Source organism: Brachycentrus maculatus, unplaced genomic scaffold (genome assembly GCF_059751285.1).
Source record: "Brachycentrus maculatus isolate JH-2025_06_01 unplaced genomic scaffold, ASM5975128v1 h1tg000168l, whole genome shotgun sequence".
NCBI lineage: Eukaryota > Metazoa > Arthropoda > Insecta > Trichoptera > Brachycentridae > Brachycentrus > Brachycentrus maculatus.
The window spans coordinates 433577-456234 of record NW_028280921.1 but is presented as its reverse complement, the minus strand read 5'-3'; the positions used below and the strand labels follow the sequence as shown (position 1 = coordinate 456234).

The following is a 22658-nucleotide window of genomic DNA, read 5'->3' as shown; positions in this document are numbered from 1 at the left end:
CGAAATATTGTGTACATCTATCTCCCTTTTCCGTTTTTCGTTTTGTGTTTTCGTATAAAACGTCAAATAAATGGCGTGCCTTTAATTTTCTCGATTCGCGGAAATTACGCACTTTGCCAGAGTCGAATGACCTCTCGCGCACAGCGCTCAATCCGGTCCACCTGTCCCCTATCGAGTTGGAGTTTATTAAAATTGGAGAACCCCCTCGCTCCGCGCTTCCGGTCGTCTGCCTGAATAAGTGATGTCCTCGCCCTCCGCAACTTCCCCGACTTCCCCGCAGTCCTGCTTCCGCGCGTTCTCTCATCAGAGCCACCTGGGTGCATAGATGTCATCCTAGTACAAGAATCAGAGTTCACAGTTCGCGAATAACATTAGGGAATCTTACCACTCATTCGACTTACACACACTCAAATTATTATGGTAGGGACTTGCCGGAGCCATTTCGTCGTAACATTGAAAGCTGTCCCACCGCATGCCCAGATCTGATACAGAAGCATCTAGGCTTCCTGACAGATCTGCTAAACTCGTTTCGTCGTAACGTAACACGTTACAATGCGAGCATTCGTATAGTCAGTACAGCGAGCCGAGCTCTCCATCCATAGTTTCGGATGCTCGCTGACGCTCGCCGCGAGCGATGTTACGACGAAATGCTCCGGTTAGTTCCCACCTTTACACTCAGTCACATTCAAAGGCATAAAAATTTTAATTCTGATAAAACATTTATTAATTTATGTATTACATGTTAAATTAAACACAGATTTTTTGAGTCTACTGAGTAAGCAGACTAAAATACATAAATTGAAATGGAACTCTACAAATTAAACGCCAAATCAATAAATACATTTATCAGTAATATATTTTTCCCAAAATACAACACCATTATTATCTATTTTCTATTAAAGCACGTTATTAGGTACCCCACCCACCTCTGTATATACATACATACCAGTTTTTTTTGCTTGTTAGTTTTTGAAACAACTGTAGTTTTCGCAACTAGTCGTGTGTAATGGATTACAAATAAAGAGTTTAAAATAGTCATAATAAAACGTGAATACGCGACCATCGCAAGTTTTCGCGAATTTTACTCGTACGAATCCGAGATTAAACTTACACCCTAATCTACTTTTATATTTAAATAATAATTATAAATTTCGATAATTTATATAGCGCTATTTTCGTAAAATACTACCTCAAGGTAATAAACATTTTCAAACCTTTAAAACTAAAATAAAAAACATATAAGACTCACCCCTACCTAGACTCCATACCAAAGAATATTTTTATTTTTTATTTACTTTATTTATTAAAAAAATGTAAAACGAACTCCCTCTCTAAACACAAGTATCTTCTTTATTAGAGAGGTAGAAACGTTATATTTGAAATGTATTGTATATTTACCAACTATTTTGTATTATTTAAATATGTATTTTGTAAAAAAAATATCAATAAAAAATATATAAAAAAGGCGCTTAAAACATCGAGTTTTCCATCATTCCACGTAAGTATACATGCGTCATTTGATTTACAACCTGCGTCGGTCAGTCGAGTTGGTACTGAACACTTTATTGCCCGCAAAATTCATCCCTTAAAACTTTTGGTGGATACTTGGTACTTATATTTATGTAGGAATCGTCCAGGGAGTATCCTCGTCGACTATCCAAAGCGAAAAGACCGTTGGGACACATTTATCTTTTCTCTAACTTGTTACGCGTCACTATCCGATCAAGGAATATGTCGGAGATTAGGATTTCAACCTTTAAAAAATACATCGACAAGGTGATGAGGGCGCTTTTGAAAAAAAAACTCGTTTAATGAAAATTTATTTATTGACATAAAAATGTAGTTTTTTGACAGTAAAATGTATGTATTTTATGTCATTAGTCGACTATCAACATCTTGCAGATATTATTTTCAAAAATAACTTCAATGGCATACATTTTATTACATTTTTATGTCAATATATAATTTTTCACTTAAACATTAACCCAGGGGTTCCCAATCTTTTTCAGCCCGCGGTGTACTTACAAGTTTAGTATTTTGTGACGGCGCCCTACTTTAGTAAGCTATTTGGAATAGATAATGTGACTTTATATGTATGTTCATATATTATAGTCGAAAGAAATAGGTACTTACCTACAATAATAGTCGTTGGGTAGAAAGATGCTAGCTCTCAAAAAATAAATTGTTGCTTTATATAGATACCCGAGAATATTTGTGGTTTCGGATAATGATAGAGGATCGGCTCACGGCGCCCCTCTTAACTTTCTACAGGTGGAGACTGACCGGAGCATTTCGTCGTAACATAAAGTCGTAACATCGTTCGCGGCGAGCATCACCGAGCATCCGAAACTATGGATGGAGCGCTCGGCTCGCTGTACTGACTGCCTGAATGCTCGCATCGTAACGTGTTACGTTACGACGAAATGCTCCGGTCAGTCTCCACCTGAAGGCGCACCAGGGCGACGCGGCGCACACTTTGGGAACCCCTGCATTAACCAAATTTTTTTTTTAAAAGAACCTTGGGGTCAGCATCAGGCAACAGCAACAGTATCTAAGTGAATCAAACCTTTGAAAATGTTTGTTGGTTTAAAACAAGTTGCTTATTCTTCTCGCTAACTTTGGAAAGATAATATCCGTTGTTATATTCTACCAAATTTATAGTCAATTTGTTCCCGATCAAATTCTTGTTTTCGTTGCGTCTCGGTGAAGCGGAGAAATCCGATTTTTACAGCTCGCTTGATATTCAGTTAACAAAATATTGCGCTCCTTTGGAATTAAATTATGCACGGGCATAAAACGGGAGTAATCGCGAACACTTCCAAGTTTTATGATATTTTTGATGAAAATCGTGTGGGAGACGAAGAGCTGCCGCTGCATTCTTCCCGCATTATAGCGGAAATTAACTTTTCTTTGAACTCTCAAAATTACAATCTTCTCTCTTCCTTGTTTTCGCGGAAAACTTTACCGCGCTTCACTTTTCAAAGGAACACGCGAAAATACAAGAAGGCACACCAAATAAACATGTCGGCTTCATGATACGCGTAAATACAATAATATATTCTGAAATCTGAACAAAAAATCGTGCAGTTGTTATTGTTATATATTTTCTCATATACGAATGAATCAGATCGTCGGTCTCTGACGTTTTTTCGGAAAATACAACTTGGCAATGAGTTTGAGAAAATATATCGCTCACTCCTTTCAAGAACGTCATAAATCAAAAAACTTGATTTTTCAGGAGATCGTTTTTAAAGATTTAAAATATTTACAACATTTTGAGTGTGTCCAAATGCTTGTTCACAAAATCTGGATTATCTCCAATTACAGGAGTTATTTTCATATTATTTTTTGACATCTCATCAAAGATGAAGAAGAATATGGAAGTCTAGTGTGGTTGTCAATAATGGGTAGAATTGGTGAATGTTACACGTGTGTAAAGTGATCACTTAAACCAGCCTATGACGGTCGTAAGCCCCGTAAATGCCCAGACTTCCATATTCTTCTTCATCTATGATGAGATGTCAAAAAATAATATTTAAAATATAATACATTGTATTAAAAATAAATATCAAGCCCCTTATTGAACTTTTTACTGTGCAACAGATCTTTATAGGTGAAACCTGAAGGTTTTTTCTTCATTTGAAAAATATTTAGTATATTTAAAAAAATTATTAAACAATACCTTTCTATTCAAAATGCAAAAACAACACTTACTGCCCTGTAGCGGGTAAATATTAAGTAAAAAATATGCCTCTTTTGGTTGGATATAGTACATTTTCTGGGCATTCCGAAAACATGCACAACTGAAAATTGTCGATTTCTGATTTATGACGTTCTTGAAAGGAGTGAGCGCTATGTTATATATCTTAAAGGCACAAAGGATAGCCGGCTTTACACATACGCGCTTTACCGAGTACTTAGTTTTGTGGACGTCATCGCGCGAAAAAAACGCCAACTCGATGAGTACCTACTACATATTTACAAAGGACAATAGTTGACTTTACGCGTACGCGCTTTACCGCGTACTTAGTTTTATGGGCGCCATCGCGCAGGAAAAAAAACAGCGTGCTTGATGAGTAGGATTACCAAAATGGCACGCGCTTTACCGCGGACAAGGAGCGTGTACGCCTGTAACAGGTGAAATCACGCCTAAAAGTGAGGGCACATTACCGTTATCTGTAATTTGTAATTATGTATATCGTAGTCATACAGGAGAAAGTGACCAAGTGTATTTTATTTGCAAAAACGTGATTATTGACTTACTAGCTTAATATTCCCCTGGAAAAATCCCAAAGCGATTTTAAACTCAGAAGTATAGTGCATTGACTTTTTAAAAATGACTAACTGCATTGCTGTTTATTTTCTTGCCAAGCAAAAGTGACTTAAATGGCCCTCCTGAACATTTTACGTTTTGTTAGTTGGCCACTTTCTCCTGTACTACTACGATATGATGGTCATAAATAGAAAATTATAATAATAATAAAATAATCTTAATACCTATTTCATCGGCAATTGTTCCATGGTGACAGAAGGAGTCAAGCATCACGGCTGTCCAAACTTAAAACACAGTAAGGGACATTTTTTTGTAGTATTTTTTTTTGCATTTTTGGACTAAGTAGAATCTACCACGTCCAAAAATGCAAAAAAACCGTACGACAAAAAAAATGTCCCTTACTGTGTTTTGAGTTTGGACAGCCGAGCAGGATTGGCGCCAAAGTATCCCCAGACAGATCGTTAATGATCTCTCTTGTTCCGCAGATGAGGCGGGCGTGAGCTCCGGCTCCGGCTCCGGCTCGGGCTCCGAGAGCCCCGTGGCGCTCGCCGTGGCGGCGGCGGGCGGCGGGCCCGGCGCGGGGGCCGCGCGCGCCCCCGTGCCCACCATCAGCGTCACGCCGCACTCGCCCGGCATCCTGGACGAGCCGCTGCAGCAGCTGCAGCGCATCCACCAGGCCGTGCAGCGCATGCGCCACCAGGCCTACGCGCCGCAGGTATTACGCGCTTGTCTAAAGGCAGCCAAACGCCCCCGGGGTGATATGGGACCCCGCTGAAAAATGACACTCACTGCCTGAGGTCATTTTTATATTTTTCTTCTTCTGCTTGGTGTAGCCCTTGTGGACTGTTTTAAGAGGGATTAGCCTCCTACGATGTCGATCCATCTCTTTGGTGGGTCAATCTCATCTCATTTTTATCAGTTTAATCAACTAAATTCTTTTACCGTATTGTGTTAAATCATGACAGCAAAGCCAATTTCATATTACTTTCTTCTCCGTCTTATTCCTCATTGCTGAGGGTTGTGACCCTTGCAGAAGCAATGACTCTTCTCCAGTTCTTCATATTAGATACATTCATATTTATTTTTTAAAAATGCACAAAAGATAGTAACAGAAAGTTTAAAAAAAAGTAAAATGTCAAAAAAAATTAATTTACATGACAAAACAAAATCTCCAATATACGTCATGTTATATAATCCGAGGGGAATCCCCTAAATCTAGTAGTGCCAAGATGAAACAGATCCACCTCTCTTGGTAGGCCCTTCAGCAGACCAATCATCCTCCCCAGAGGCTTAACCGATGGTAAATTAGTTCTGCGCTCATAGCAAATGGTCTGTGTTGCCTGGATCTGGCTCTAAATGACACTTACTGCCAATTTTATTTACCTTTTTTTTACTGTGGTTATCTAATAAAGGGTATTGGAAAGAATACAATAGATATCAAAAATATAAATAAATTAAAAGTGCTGATACAAATATTTTATTTAAACAGAAAAAAAAATATGAAAATGAAAATGAAAAAAGTTAGTAATCAGATATACTTTATGAGTTATAAATTCAGTGAAGAAGCTGCATACTTAGATCTGTTTTTTTTATAAATAATTTTAGCAAATTTTTTAATTGATACAAATTTACATAATTAGTGTCTATCTTTTCGTGGGCGTACTGGCAAAAAACGTTAACTTGAAAATATGCAATTTTGACTTAATGATATTATAAAGTTTTCAACGTTCTATAAACTGACAAAATACACAAAGAATTTGAAATGATCATAATAAATTAAAATAATTTATATAGCGCCATTTTCGTAAAATACATAAATATGACAAGGGCGCTTGTCATATTTATGTGTTGTGTGTATGTGATTTTAAAAGTAAATTCAACATTAAGTTTCATAGCGAGTATTTTATTCAGGCTATAATAATAAACAATAAATCCCTTACCGCACCCCAATGGTGCATAGGGCACTGCTTCATATAAACGCAGTGTTACCTCGATCGATTACACATGAAGGAAAGGTGATCAGCCCTCCACTTCAGGAACCAGTCCAGTGTAATATTGAATAAATATTAGAGTGAAAAAATCACTTATATTTATTAAACCCCCCTGGGAATCGAACCCGGGACCTCCAGAACGGTAGCTGAGCATGCTGACCATTACACTACGGAGGCGGACAAAAGCTTTAAATAACAGGGATTATTCAGACAGGGATTTTAGGGTTAACATTTTTTGCCAGTATACCCACAATATAGTCTTTATGGATTGAATAAAATAATTTTGGAGCTTTAAAAAATGAGTGTCTTTGTGCAGGTATGAAAATTTGATTTCATCTTCTAAATTTCAGGTGTCAACACAATGTGCCCGATTGAGCACTTCTTGCCCATCCCTGAACAAGGATGGGGATGTGGATGTGGACGTAGAGGGAGACGGCTGCCACTCTCCGGCGACGCCCTCTCACTCGCACATACTGGCGCACGACTACCCCGGGAGCAGGAAAGGAAGTGGTGTGTACTGTTTAGGAGATATTCTAACTAAAGTTTCCAGTCATGTAACACATGCTACCGATGCGTTCTTGCATCATTCCCAGAGACTTTGTTTCATGAATTTCATTAATTTGTCCTTTATCCTTTGTCCGCCTCCGTAGTGTAATGGTCAGCACGCTCTGCTACAGTTCTGTAGGTCCCGGGTTAGATTCCCAAGGGGGGTAAAATAAATATAAGTTTTTTTTTCACTGTTATATTTATTCAATATTACCCTGGACTGGTACCTGAAGCAGAGGGCTGATCACCTTTCCTTCATGCGTAAACAATCAAGATAACACTGCGTTTATATGACGCAGTGCCCTATGCACCATTGGGGTGCGGATAAGGGTTTTATTATTATTATTATCCTCCCTAAACTGACTTTAAACATTATTTACTGTTTGTTAGTAGAATCCATATTAAGATATGGAATTAAGTCTTGGGGCCATTCAACGAAAACAATAGGTAGAATTGGTGAATGTTGCATTTAACCAAGCCAATGATGGTCGTAAGTCCTGTAAATGCCCAGACTTCCATATTCTTCTTAGTTGGGTAGACGCTCGACTGCGAAACTGGCCTCGTGGGTTCGATTCCCGCCATGTGCAAAATAAATTTAAAAAAGGTTTATTTTCAATTGATCTGGGATTTTGTGATGTATTTTTCACATTTACCGTCCCTATCCTTACTATCCTACCTGCAGACAAGCCTCTAATAGAGGCTGTGTGAATTGTTCTTTTAAAATAATGTAACACATGCAACATAAGATTAGCATTATGGATAAAATTAAGAAAGGTATGTTGAGTTGGTTTGGACATGTGGAACGAATGAGTGAGGAAAAAACGGTTAAACAAATTTATGGGGTGAGTGTTGTTGGAAAAAGGAGCAGAGGAAGACCAAGAACACCTTGGCAGGAGTCAAATCAGGTATGTCAAATACTTGAAAGCGTTTCTGCCTACCCCTGCGGTAAGACCAAAATCTGATGCGAGCATCAAATGTTAGGGATCTGGGCGTTAGATTTGTGAGCACCCTGACATTTCACGATCACATAGAGGCAGTCAGTGGTAATGCATTGAAAATGCTAGGATTTGTTCTGCGTACTGCCAGGGTTTTCGAAAATACCCGCGTGCTGAGAACTCTTTATAACTCCTTGGTGCGAAGTAGACTCGAGAGTGGCTCGATGATCTGGGGGCCACACGAGCTTAAGTACTCTCTTATGGTAGAGAAAGTCCAAAAGAAGTTTTTGAAGTATCTCTACATGAGAGAGTACGGCTATTATCCTTGGCTCTACCCGACCCAGTTTCTCCAGGGTATGCTTGGCTACAATAGTTTAGAGACTAGAAGGAATGTGTATTTAATTACGCATTTTTATAGATTGTTGCGCGGTACGATCGATAATCCTGAAATTATCCGGAGCATTGGTCTGTATGTTCCCGATAGTTACCTAAGACAGCGTCGGCATAGATTGTTTCACATTCCTATACCAACCTGCCGATGGTTATGCCTGTAGGAAAAGCTACCGCTATGTTGAACAGTATCACATTGGATATTGATCTGTTCCATGTGTCCGAAGGAGTTTTCCAAAGCGGGATTCTTCTACACTTTTAAGTCTTCTTGCTTACTTTTACTTTTAATATATACGCCTTGAATATTGTTTGTTATGTGTATATTATTTTTTTATTGAATAAATTGAATTGAATTGAATTGAATTGAATAAGCGGCGTGATGGTTAGTTAGTTTTGTTTTCCTTGTGGAAAACGCAAGGTGTCATATCCATAGTTAAAAGTGCATTTTTTCCAGTAGGAGATGCAAGATGCTGGCTATCGTGGCGCGTGGAGTCGGAGATTGGGGAAATATCCCGCAGAAAGTCGTGGACCGGACTGGAAGACCTTAGCTCCAGGCACAAGCTAACTCAGGACAGAACCAGGCAAAGAAGGTACATTAATTTTCCACGTATCAGACCATCTACTCCCATCGTTCAAAGCTATATTTACCGGAGATTGAAAAGATGGGGAAAGATATTTAACTCATATTATTATTTTTTGACATCTCATCAAAGATGAAGAAGAATATGGAAGTCTGGGCATTTACGGGGCTTACGACCGTCATAGGCTGGTTTAAGTGATCACTTTACACACGTGTAACATTCACCAATTCTACCCATTATTGACAACCACATTGTGGTTGTCAATAATGGGGTTGTCATTGTGGTTGTCAATAAAAAAACATTATTGACAACCACATTGTGGTTGTCAATAATGGGTAGAATTGGTGAATGTTACACGTGTGTAAAGTGATCACTTAAACCAGCCTATGACGGTCGTAAGCCCCGTAAATGCCCAGACTTCCATATTCTTCTTCATCTTTGATGAGATGTCAAAAAATAATATGAAAATAACTCCTGTAATTGGAGATAATCCAGATTTTGTGAACAAGTATTTGGACACACTCAAAATGTTGTAGATATTCAACTCTCTTAAACATTTTTCTTAAAAACAGTTTTAATATTATTGCACCTGATCATAAAAGGCAAAATAGAAGAATCGACGAGGTGTGGGCAGAAGACAGATCTCCAGGCTCCGGAATATACGAGATTGGACGGGGATCAGAACAATTTCAAGACGAGGACAATTACTCTCAAGTGATAGGCGGACCTGACATGACACATATAGAAGAAGATAAATAATTTTATTGATTAATTCGGCAGTCATTTTGTGGTAAAATCTATCCATTTTGAATTTAAGTTTTACTTAAATTATAAATAAAACACTTTTTTTTTTAATACTTGAGTATTATATTTTAACGACTAGTTTCAAAAGCTACAGATGCTTCCATCTAAGGGTTTGAATATGAACTAAAATAAAAACAAGCGTTTTATTTGTAATTAATCATGTTTTACCACAAAGTGAATGCCGAAACAATAAATAAGTTTTTCTTGGTAATTTCCACTATTTCTTGAACTTTATTCTACCACGTGTTTTTCAATCACCGTGTTACTAAACACAATGCATGTATGACTAGATGTATGGATGTGAAAGAAGAGTGTGGTGTTCATTCTCTCTGCCTACTCCTGCGGAAAACAGCGTGATGGCAGTAGTAGTACTAGTATTTTTTTCATTAGGGCCCCATGTACACAAAAGTGGAATCTTCCTTTCATCTTACTTATTTTTTTCCATTTCGCTAGCAGCATGTCCCTGTCCTCGATGGAGAGCGAGTGCGAGGACGTGGACAACTCGGCGAGCAGCGGGCGCGGCGGCGGACGGCGACTGCTGGCGGGCAGCGGGGGGGCCTCCACGCCCGGGTCCGCGCCAGCGCGCCGCCGCCCCGGCCGCCACAGCGCCGCGCAGAGCACGCACTCGCTCAACGAGGCCGATCTCCAGGTGACCGCAAACTTTATAATTGTATGCATTTTGCTGTCTGCCGCTTTCTTTGATGATATATCGGGTTTCTCACACTCTCTTTGACATTTTACCCGTGCGCCATTGCCCCCTTAGATCATTTACTAAGATCCAATGCCCCTTGGATGATTTGATAACACCTAGTAGCCCCTCGGATGATTTGCTAACATCCAGTGTCTTCTTAGATGATTTACTAACATATAGCGCCCCTTGGGATGATTTACTAACATCCAGTGTCTTCTTGGATGGTTTACTAACATCTAGTAGTCCCTTGGATTAGTTACTAGTATCCTCTTAGATGATTTGCTAACATCTAGTTTTCTCTTGGATCATTTACTGCAAGGGGGGGTACCCCATGGATGATTTACTGACATCTAGTACCCTCCTAGATGATTTACTAACATATAATGCCCCCTTGGATGATTTACTGACATCTAGTTGTCCTCTTGGATAATTTACCAATATCGTATTGCCCTTTTTCAATGGGTTACTAACATCTAGTGCTCCCTTGGATAATTTACTTACTTTAATACCCTTATCCGCACCCGGTGGTGCATAAGGCACTGCATCGAATTGGCGCAGTGTTATCTTGATCATTACTTACATGAGGGCAAGGTGATCACTCTTGCGCTTCAGGAACCAGTCCTGGGTATATTAAATAAATATTACAGTGTAAATCACTAATATTTATTTTCAACCCACCTGGGAATCGAACCCGGGACCTACAGCACGGTAGCTAAACACGCTGACCATTACACCACGGAGACAGACATCTTATCTTATCTTATCTTGGATAATTTACTAACATCTAATGTCCTCTTGGATGATTTACTAACATCTAGTAGCCCCTTGGATGATTTACTAGTATCTAGTAGCCCCTTGTATTATTTACTCACATCAGGTGCTACCTTGGATGATTTACAGACATCTAGTGCCCCCTTAGATGATTTACTGACTTCTTGTGCCCGCTTGGATGATTTACATTGATGTAATCCTCAAAAATAAAAAAATAATAAATTCTTCACTGTGCAAAAGTCGCCCATTCCTAATCTGATTTCCCCATTGCAGAAAGACTTCCAGAAGATCGTTGCTCTCCGTGAGGCAGAGTGCTCCCGCCTGGCTCCGCGACTTCCGCTGCAGAAGTCGGTGTCCACTCCCAGTATTGTCGCTCTTCCCCATGAAGCTCCACCAGCCGCACCTCTGTAAGTGATGTCAAACCATCTTCTACAATTCCCCTCAACTTCAATTTATCATATATATTTTCCTGTGTAATTATTTTAATCATTCTTTTTCCTTCCCAAATCCATACCTGATAGCTGTCTTTGCACATACAGTTTGGAGCTAATACGGGGTGTGATTTTTAATGACTGAGAAGATACTCAATATGTTCTATTTATATTCAACTGATTGTCACTATATTTCAGTATCTAAAAAAACATTTGAGAGAAAAAAAAGCAAAAAATTCTCATGAAATTTTGATGACTGATTTGGACTAAGTTAATCGTTTTTATTCAAAGTCTATATGGTGACAAGCTTGTATCACTTCAAGTTTTGATGTTACAGTCATATTATTGTTTGTATGGACCCTATACGTTGAAACTGTAATAGTGGTTGGTATCTAGACATGTTTTATTCTAAGGTCTAAGGGATTAAAAAAAAGGATTTATAATTATAGAGTAATATTAGAAATATATTTACTTATTAATATTGAATGCGATAGCATTATATGTATATATATATTTATACATAAATAATAAGATAAACTTTAGTCAATATCAGAATTTAAAATATCCATAACTAAAAAATCACATGTGCTACATTTTTTTTGCTTTCGTTTTTTAATTCAGCTATGCAAAGTGCATAAAGATCAGGTATTTTCATGCAAGTTACAAAATAAAATTTTATAAAATGAAATAACTTTGTTATAACCAGTTTTTTATCTATACAATTTAACTTTCCCGTTTCATCAAGAACCTTGTCATCATCAGGGTTTATATTAATTCAAAAACATTGAAAAAATAAAAATGCTCTCACCAAAAAACTTCCACACACTCCATAAAAATCCTTAAAACATATTAAATTTAGAAATTAAATTAAATCCTAAATTTAGGATTTTTACGGAGTGTGTGGAAGTTTTTTGGTGAGAGTATTTTTATTTTTTTTATGTTTTTGAATTAATATAAACCCTGATGATGACAAGGTTCTTGTTGAAACCGGTAGGTTAAATTGTATTAAAAAAGTGGTTATAACAAAGTTATTTAATTTTATAAAGTTTATAAAATGTGCCACAAAGTATCTGCGGAAAACATTCAAGAAAAAAATACAAAATAAAAGTTGTAAATTGTTGGTCAGTGTAATTGTTCCTGAAAGACCTATTTAAATGCTAGTGTTGTTTAATTTGGTCGAATTTGAGCAGCTTCATCTTTATTATTTGACAGATTGTTGTCGGAGGTTTCTCCTTAAAAACCATTCTTCAAATAAAATCCATCCGGAAATGATACTTCTGAAAACAAGTTATTGGCAAATTGTTATCAATTCATCTCCTTCTGCCATGACCCACCCTGCACATGCATTACACTTCACACGCTTAATTCTAATCACACAAGACAAAATACACAAAAGAGAACCGAAAAACATATTGCTCGCTCCTTTCAACAACGTAATATATCAAAAAAACTTGATTTTTCAGGAGATCGTTTTTAAAGTTTAAAAAAATAATGAAATGTTTTAAAAATAAATATCAAGCCACTTATTGAACTTTTTACTGTGCAACAGATCTTTTTAGGTAAAATCTGATTTTTTTTCTCCATTTGAAAAATATTAAGTTTATTTTTTAAAAAAATTAATCAATACCTGTTCTTCAAAATGCAAAAACTACACTTTCTGCCCTGTAGAGTGGGTAAATATTAAGTTAAAAATATGCCTCTTTTGCTGGGATATAGTACATTTTCTGGACATTCCGAAAACATGCATAACTGAAAATTGTCGATTTTTAATATATGACGTTGTTGAAAGGAGTGAGCGATATAAAAAGTATTGCAAGCTTTTACCACAGGACATGGACTGTGTATGTCACTTTTGACAATGTGCATTTCCCTGTGCCTTAATCATGACTTTAAAAGCTCATTTATTCCCCTGAAAAATCACATTCATCCTGCAGTATAGTCTGTATGTGTAAAGACAGCTAATACAGCCATATTTCGATAACATAATTGTATTTTATTTATTGTTTCGGCATTCACTTTGTGGTAAGACATGATGAAATTTTAAATGAAAAACACTTGTTTTTTTACCACTTGAGTTTATGTTATGACGACTAGTTTCGGAAGCTTTGTTTCCATCTTCAGGTCTAAAATGTAAACTTATAGTTTATATTTAGACCTGAAGATGGAAGCATAGCTTCCGAAACTAGTCGTCATAAAATATACTCAAGTGGAATAAAAAAAAAACAAGTGCTTTTCATTTAAAATTTTAACAAAATTGTACACTGATATTTCTCAACCATTGGCTGTTGGGCCATATTTACATTGAATATTTTGCGCGGGCTTCAACTTTTTATACCAGGGCTTAGTAACTGACTGACAAATATTAAAATATAATGGGATAAAAATTTTATTTTTATTATATTTTTATTTAGAATTTAAAACCAGCCTACGACGGTCTTCAGCCTCGTAAATGCCCTGACTTCCATATTCTTCTTCATCTTTGATGAGATGTCAAAAAATAATATGATTTTTTTTTTATAAAATGGTCCCTTTTGTTGAGAAATATTATTGTACACCACTAAAAGCTGGTAAGATATCATTGTTTTTAAATCTTGTAACTATATAATAAAAAAATGTAACCCTCTTGTTCAATTGAGGGGGATCGAACGATAGTATTTTCATAGATATTTTTTTAATCTTAGGCCCTCTTACTTGTACTTAACTAATAATAACGTAGAAAAAAAAATGAGTGAAAAACTATTAAAAGTAGTACGGCTGTCCAAATTTAAAACACAGTAAGGGACATTTTTTGTAGTAGGTTTTTTTTTTGCATTTATGGACTAAGTAGACTCTACTTAGTCCAAAAATGCAAAAAAAAAACCTAGTACAAAAAAATGTCCCTTACTGTGTTTTAAATTTGGACAGCCGAGTACATCAATGAAATTTGATTCTTTGATATCTGATTTTTCGTATCTACATAATTATGTTAATAAATCATTTGAAACTAAAGAGTAACTAAGTAAGTAAAAAGACAGGCGTAGTTGGGCAGACGCACGTCTGCGAAACTGGCGTCGCGGGTTTGATTCCCGTCAAGTGTTAACCGCCCTACACATACGAACGTACTTGTTACGTGCGGTTTTTCTTCACCATTCCCCGCTAACCTGTATGACCTACGCGCAAAGATATCTGTTCCAAAAATATTTAATGCGCACCGGATACACTGACAAATTTTTGTCAGGTTTCATACCTGACAATATTTTGTGACAACAAACGTTATGATTTTTTTGCTTGTTTATAAAAAATATGCCTAAAAATAACCGGAAGGTAGGGTGGTTAAATAAATTCAAGAAAGATTGATTTTAAATTGGTCTGGGTGTTTGAGATGTATTTTTCACATTTACCTTCTTACTATCCTACCTTCAAACTCTTAAATTTACAGGCTTTGCGGCTTTTATATTAAAAGAAATATTTATGAAAATACTACATTCTGGTGTCTTTTAAAGGGGTGTAGAGGCAAAAGCACTTCTTTGTAAGTATTTTATACTAATCAAAAATAAAAATAAATGTTTTTCAACAAGTTTTCTTTAACGTTAATTAACCTTTTAACCGCGTTAACTTTGTTCCTAAGAGACGACCGTGCGCGGCGGTATTTCGCCGTTTTTTAAATGATTACTTTTATCATGTATTTAGTTAAGAAACAATTTATTTTCCTTTACAAAAACGTTCAATGGGATTCATTGTGCCTTTTTGGTACTCTATAATACACGTGTGTCACATTATTCTTGAAATATATCGTAATATAAACAAATTAGATCGTAACATAAATAAATCAAAGCACGCATCGTGCGTCACTCTTACCCACTGGCGATGCGTAGCGTCGAGAGTGAGACAGATATGGGGCATGATTATGGCGCGGACTAATTACCGACCGACTGCAAGAAAAATCAGGGATCTGTTCTTTTATTTATCCTTGTGATGTTACAAATTATCAGTCAGATATTTCAACAGATGTCATAAGGCCAAGGATTGACGTATTATTTTATCCAAAGTTTCACACCATGAAAAAATCCCTCTAAGTTGAACTGAGGTTCGAAACTTGGAGCAATGTAAAAACACAAACGGTTATGTCAGCCGCGTATGGGGCATGTTTTGTTAAAACACATACGGTTATGCGAGCCGCGTGGATCCGGTTAACTATTACAATTGAATAAACGTTTTCATGACCGACTTAAATTTTTTAAAATATAATTGTCAATCATTTAAAAACAATTTATTGCTTTTGCTTAGTATTGTAGAAAAATTTTATATTTGCATAAACGCATGATCTTTTTGTCCATCAATATTTTTAAAAAGTCAAATTATTTTGCCCAAATATCTTTATAATGGGACATTTTACAAAATCAATAATCCACTTTCTGTAACATGCATACAACTATTTTTTGGTATTTGGAATATATTAATAACAATAACCCCTTTATATCGACTTCATTTTAGTACTTCTCATTTTTATTACAAATCCTCTCAGTAAATGTGGCGATTGTTTATTTTGTCCAATATTTTTTAAATCTGAGCATGGATAAATGTTTTTTTCAAATAATATAATATGTATTTATTCTTATGATATAATAAAAACTTATTATTTATATTCAAAGCATTTACTTTGTGGTCAAACATTTTAATTGATATTAGTAATGTTAGTAAATAACCACTCACCGACTACTTCTGTCTACCGGTTTCGAGACGTACCCGTCTCTTCGTCAGGACATACACTACAATTTAACAATCATGCGAACAACACTACACCACACCCACTTAGTACTATTCACATACACTATCACTACACATGCAAAACATGCAGAGCGAGTTGTTAGTCCCACCATGCTTTTGGGAAACTAACTTTTTTACTTTATTATTTAGTTTCCCAAAAGCATGGTGGGACTAACAACTCGCTCTGCATGTTTTGCATGTGTAGTGATAGTGTATGTGAATAGTACTAAGTGGGTGTGGTGTAGTGTTGTTCGCATGATTGTTAAATTGTAGTGTATGTCCTGACGAAGAGACGGGTACGTCTCGAAACCGGTAGACAGAAGTAGTCGGTGAGTGGTTATTTACTAACATTACTAATATCAATTAATAAAAACTTAACTTATTCAGGTAGTTTTGAACATTTGTATAATATTGATTCTTTCCTGGCAGAAGATTATAACATTTAAAATATTTTTTTGAATATTTTTTTTATTATTATTATAGTACGATTATGTCATATTATCAGGTTATCACCTGTGACGTGTAGAGAGAATTAATTAGGGTAAGCGGTAGAGGAAGCTAGTAAGGTAAGCTAGGTACTACTTGGTAAGGTAGGGTAGGTACTGGTTGCGTTTTTATGTGTCACGGTTAAGTTGGGATAGGCACTGCTTTTTTGCCTATATGGAATGCACAGCCCTGAATATCATAGACTTTTTTTTATAAGTATGTATATATTTTTTATACCAGACCAGTTTTACATAAAACACAAAACATAAATATAAATTTACTGTAATGTATATATGAAGCAATAACTTTTTGATTTTCCATTTTATAATTAAAATATAACTTTGTTTTAAAATCACTATAAATATTTTATTATAACTTAATTCTAATGTTTACCGGATTCGAAGCTGATAGAAGATCGGATAAAAGAAGCGGATACTTTCAAAACCGGTAGACATAATAATTAAGTTAAAATAATTTTTTTTATTATTAGATTAAAACCAATATTTTTAGCTTTTCCACTTTTTTATTTGACCAGCGACCGGGTTTCGTCGTTACCGACATCATCAGACCAGTCAGACCAGTCTGATGATGTCGGTAACGACGAAACCCGGTCGCTGGTCAAATAAAAAAGTGGAAAAGCTAAAAATATTGGTTTTAATCTAATAATAAATTAAAAATGCAATTCCATCACGAAGTGTCAGTGGATAATATAAATCTATTAAAATAAAATATTTATAGTGATTTTAAAACCAAGTTTTATTTTAGTTATACACAATTTTTTCTTTTAAAAAAAAAACCAGTTTAAATAATTAAAAATGAAAGGTATAATGATATCATTTAAAGATCTTAATACATGTAATGAGCTGGTTTAAGTGATCGTTTTGTTCACTGTGTAACATTCATCATTCTACGCATGATTGACAACCAAATCGCTCAAATCTCAAACAGTTTTTTTTTTATTTTATTTATTTTTATTTATTTAATAAAGTTACATTTTTAAGTCCAACATCATACAATTTCTAAACATTTATACATATGGCAAACTTATAGTTTTAGATTCGCTGTGCTTCTCCAAAAAAGAGACTGAGCTCTTGAGCTTGGAGAGGGACTTACACTCAAGGTTTAATGTTTTATATAATTAATGGTATAATAATCTTTTTTAATTTTTTTTTCAAGAGAATATATATTATTTTTCTAAATTATTTAGTCGCTTATAATATTCTGCCTGGAAGGGTTCAACATTATCTCCGTACCCAACTATGTTTTCCTCCTTATTTTCTTTTGTTTTTGATTGTTTTTTGTTTGTTTTTTTTTCGCTTCTCTTTTATTTTGCGCCGGCGGTCAGACTAGCGGCGTCGGGGGTCCTCACGGAGAGTGAGACGGAGGAGGAGCTCGCCCACATGGCCGCGGACGGGACCGAGACCATACTGGGCCAGCTCACCCTGCTAGGCCAGTGAGTATATACTGCGCGTGGTCTGCTCCAACCTTCTAGAGGCCGATTGGACCGAGTTATGCAATAATCATTCATTCAAACCCTTATCCGCACACCAATGGTGCATAGGGCACTGCATCATATAAACCCAGTGTTATCTTGATCGTTAACACATGAAGAAAAGGTGATCAGCCCTCCGCTTCCGGTACCAGTCCGAGGTAATTGTTACTGCTAACGGTACTGGAACACTTGTGATGCGGAAGACGGAAACGCGCAAATGATAGTCAATTATTTATTTATAAAAAAATTACAAAGTTATAAGAACAAAGCCATATCGAAATTATAACACTTATTAGGGCGAGAAGAACAAAGCGACACTTATGTATAGAAAAGGAGCGAGCGCGACGTATACACATTCGAATATTAATCTAATCTGAGCACGAAAATATTGGTCCTCCACCCCTTATATACGAATTTAAAGGCGTTGCATGTGGTGGGGACAATATTGTAAACATTTAAAGCTTAATGAACTGTCTCTTTGTTCTTCTCGAATACATTTATCCCTAAAATTTCAACAAACAAATTGTTATAAAAAATACATAGTTTTTGGCATGAACAGTAATATTGAATAAATATAAGAGTGAAAAAATCACTTATATTTATTTGACCCCCCTGGGAATCGAACCCGGGACCTCCAGTACGGTAGCCAAGCGTGCTGACCATTACACTACGGAGGCGGACAATGCCTAATCAACGCCACTACAAAAAGTTTCTTTCATCTGACCATAGATGTCTCTAATTAGCTTAACTAGCTTCAAGGTGTTTTTTACGCCTGTGGATCGCTGGCGACGTGATTTGATAATTATGTACATATAGTTAAGACCTTAACAAAGAGATTGCTATATAATATTCATATAAAAACATAATATTCATATAAATACATTGTGTCAGGTTGTGGTCCCGTGGTTAGTGTCGCGGACTCTTGAGTCAAGAGTTTCTCGGTTCGAACCCACTCTACCACAATTTGATACCTATTTCTAATAATGAGCCGCTTAGGCTTACAGAAAAAGTATGAAAGTGAAGTATTTTTGTAAATAATAAAGATACAAATATTTCTCTTACATTAAAAAAAAAACACCTTGTAGTTTTATCCACATTTCGAATCGACACTCCAATCTTTACTGACCAACTATGCATTTTATCACGTCGTTATAAAATGGGCAAATAATCACCCCGAATCTTAAACGCCATTTGCATATGATAATTGCATAACACTGTCCGGTAATCCCGTAGTATATAGTTTAAAAATTATTCCTAATTTTTTAATGAATGCTTTCATTTTGTTTTATCAATTTGCATTTCTTTGCCAATATGCTTTCTTTTATCTTCTATTTATATTTATTTATATTAGATATTGCCGAATGTGAGTGACAAGTGTCTTCTTTTCTCAAAAAGCGTTTGAAGCACTGTAGCTTTGCTATACTACTTCAAATGTGAGAGAAAAAGTATATGGGAAATAAAAAGTAAAACTTTCTGAATGGAGAATTTTTCTGGAAATCTGGTTGGTTTATGACACAATTTTGGTTTTTTCGCAACAAATAATTTTTATTTTTATATTTTATATTCACTTAAATTGCCATTTTTATATTATTATTTTATTAAATTTATGATATCCGCAGGAATAAAATATTGACTTGAAGTTTTTCTTTCGCAGAACTGTCTTTGATCCCCACGCAGAGAAGAGGCGAAAACGTGGAAGTTTATTCTTTAGGAAGAAAAAGGTTTATTTTAAGTCTTTAAAAATATATGTCATCACAATTTACTTTAAAAATATTTAGTTTCATTCAAAAGAGAACATCTTTTTAAAATTTATTAATACTGCAATATACTTCAAAGACGGATTGTGACCTTTTTTGCAATGTACAATAATATCGGTCCATCGTGTGAGGGATCTACCTCTTCCTATCTTCCCCTCCAGGCTACCAATCACAACCAGTCGTTCCAGGTTATCCTAATTGCCGCGTGTCCAACGAACTGATGAATCCGTCGTGTACAGACATTGGCCAGAGTCAAGCCATCCAAGTGTAACTCCTGACAAATGGACTCGGTGATGCGTCTAGCTATATCCATTAAATTCGGAGGGGGATCTTCCTCTCCCTCTCTTCCCCACCAGGTTTTTGCAATATCAGTAATGATTTCTAAGATTCAAAAAATGAATCGTTTCATTTTTTCACCATGCTTTTGTTTCATTTTAAAGTATTAGAGAAATGGTTACTTAACTGAATGGACGCTTTATCAATTGATTTTTTTTTTCAGGATAAAACAAAGAAAGTATCACACCAGTGGGTATCAGCCTGCTACGGTTCAGCTCACGCCTGTGATTGGTGCAGTAAACCTCTCACCAATAAACCCGCGTTGTATTGTGAAAGTAAGTTTCCTTCACCTTTTTTTCCCATATGTTCTTTATTATTTTATTAACCGAATATTTATTTATATGATACTTGATCCAATGCTGAGTCTCATTTTCAAATAATGTTTGCAACAACTAAAATATTCTGTGATTATGATAAACAGCAAATATGACCTTTCGATTATCTGCACTCTTGAGAACATACAAATTGAGCGGCCCTTTCTCCTCTGCCTCTACCTTTACATCTCAAGACTTCTTCTTCTTCTTTGGCTTTCTGTTCTCCACTGTTGGATTTAAGCCTTTTCCATATCCTTCCGTTTCCTTCAGTCGGTTGCTGTTTGCAGACAGTTTCAACCCCTACATCAGTTATGTCGTCTTACCATCTTTTTTGGGGTCTTCTGATGCCTTTTTTACTATCCCAAGATCTGCATCTCAAAATTTTTGGGGTCCAAAGATCTCATGACTTTAATCCCTTTATTTTTATTAATTTTTATGTATATTGTTTGGCAATATAATTATAATCATTAAAACATTTATCAAGTAAATAAATATGTTTGTTTAATAAACTTACTTCTAACTAACTAAATAAATTACCAACACAGCTACTCCGCTGGGGTTAGGCAATAGAACGCCACACCACTTTGTCTTTGCAAATATTCTTTGCCTCTTCCTTATTTATGCATCTCCTCATACATACTGGCCGATTATTCCGACTCCTGACCCAACCTCTTTCGAGTATTTAAAATTCTTGATCATGCCATGTTTCCTTGTTTTTCCTATGCTCCTGTTTCTAACTACATTGTTTTACCGTTCTTTCCTCACTCATCCGTTCCACATGTCCAAACCATCTCAGCACACCTGAGTATGATCCATTATTATTTACCATAGTCTTAATAATAACTTCCTTTCATTTTTATTTCCCATCTGAATTTTAAAGTACCCACTCTCACTCCCGTTGTAATTTTTACAGGCAATCGAAATGATATATGCGGCTTGTTTTTCTCAAATTCATTACTTTCGCACTTAGCATTTATTAGCAATAATTTTTTTATAGTAAAACCCTTATCGCTCACTCCTTTCAAGAATGTCAAATATCAAAAAACTTGATTTTTCAGGAGATCGTTTTTAAAGTTTAAGGATATAATAAAATGTATTAAAAATAAATATCAAGCCTCTTATTGAACTTTTTACTGTGCAACAGATTTTTTAAGGTAAAACCTGAAGGTTTTTTTCTCCATATGAAAAATATTTAGTATATTTAACAAAAAAATTAAACAACATCTTTTCTTCAAAATGCAAAAACAACACTTTCTGCCCTATAGCGGGTAAATATTAAGTTACAAATATGCCTCTTTTGCTGGGATATAGTACATTTTGTAGGCATTCCGAAAACGAGCACAACTGAAAATTGTCAATTTTTTATGTATGACATTGTTGAAAGGAGTGAGCGATATCATTGAAGAGGTAATGAACTATTGAAAACATTTGAAATGGTCTTTGTTTTGTTTTCAGATTGTATGACGACAGTCCATCAAAATGCGTGCAAAGATCATATTCTTGACTGCAATAAACCAAAAACTGTAAAGGTAAACTTCCAATACATGTCTCCTTATTATGTACTGTCATTCCTAAATTTTTGTCATTTATTTTGCAAATAATGGTTTGCACTTTACTTATAAATTAAGCGTCACTAACTCACCAGTATGAGAATTAGCACACGCATCTCACATTGTTTAATTTAACACTTTCAGAATGCAATCACAAAGTCTACAAGTTCGATATCCAGCAAAGGCGTACCAAAGAGAGGATCCTTACCAGGACATGCGCAGAACGCTACCGGATCAAGGTATTTAGCCCTTTCTAGCAATATCACTGACATTTAATCAAAATTTTGCTAACAACATTCTTTCAGCAGAGTCCAGAATCGCCCTTTATTTATTTATAGTGGAAAATGGACATACCAAACGGCAAAAATGATAACCTTTTTTTCAGCAGCTGTTATTCAAACATTGCTTTAAGACTATGGAGCTATAATGATGGGGTTCGAAATTGTGTGAAAGATTAATACAGATAATAATAGTAATGCTTGTTTTTAGGTCTGTTTAAGGTTTGGTTTGTGGCTATATGAAAAAAATGGAAATATTTCTTATTCTCATTTTCTATTGATTTTT

At 35.7% G+C, this 22658-nt stretch overlaps 1 protein-coding gene across 11 annotated transcripts in view; it reads left to right on the top strand.

The window, feature by feature from the left end:
• The window catches only part of cyst (rho guanine nucleotide exchange factor 18 cysts), a 137404-nt gene that overhangs the window by 72447 nt on the left and 42299 nt on the right, over positions 1-22658 (top strand). For 3 of the 11 annotated variants that reach the window (XM_088261867.1, XM_088261866.1, XM_088261869.1), the window contains 10 exons: positions 4759-4988; positions 6615-6774; positions 8593-8725; positions 9977-10169; positions 11256-11389; positions 17991-18098; positions 19792-19858; positions 20394-20505; positions 22000-22073; positions 22239-22333. In XM_088261867.1, the coding sequence (XP_088117993.1) occupies positions 4759-4988; positions 6615-6774; positions 8593-8725; positions 9977-10169; positions 11256-11389; positions 17991-18098; positions 19792-19858; positions 20394-20505; positions 22000-22073; positions 22239-22333 (1306 nt within the window). Of the gene's footprint in view, positions 1-4758; positions 4989-6614; positions 6775-8589; positions 8726-9973; positions 10170-11255; positions 11390-17990; positions 18099-19791; positions 19859-20393; positions 20506-21999; positions 22074-22238; positions 22334-22658 lie in introns of all 11 variants that reach the window. The other 8 variants (XM_088261865.1, XM_088261861.1, XM_088261868.1 and 5 more) reach the window with 6 other exon arrangements.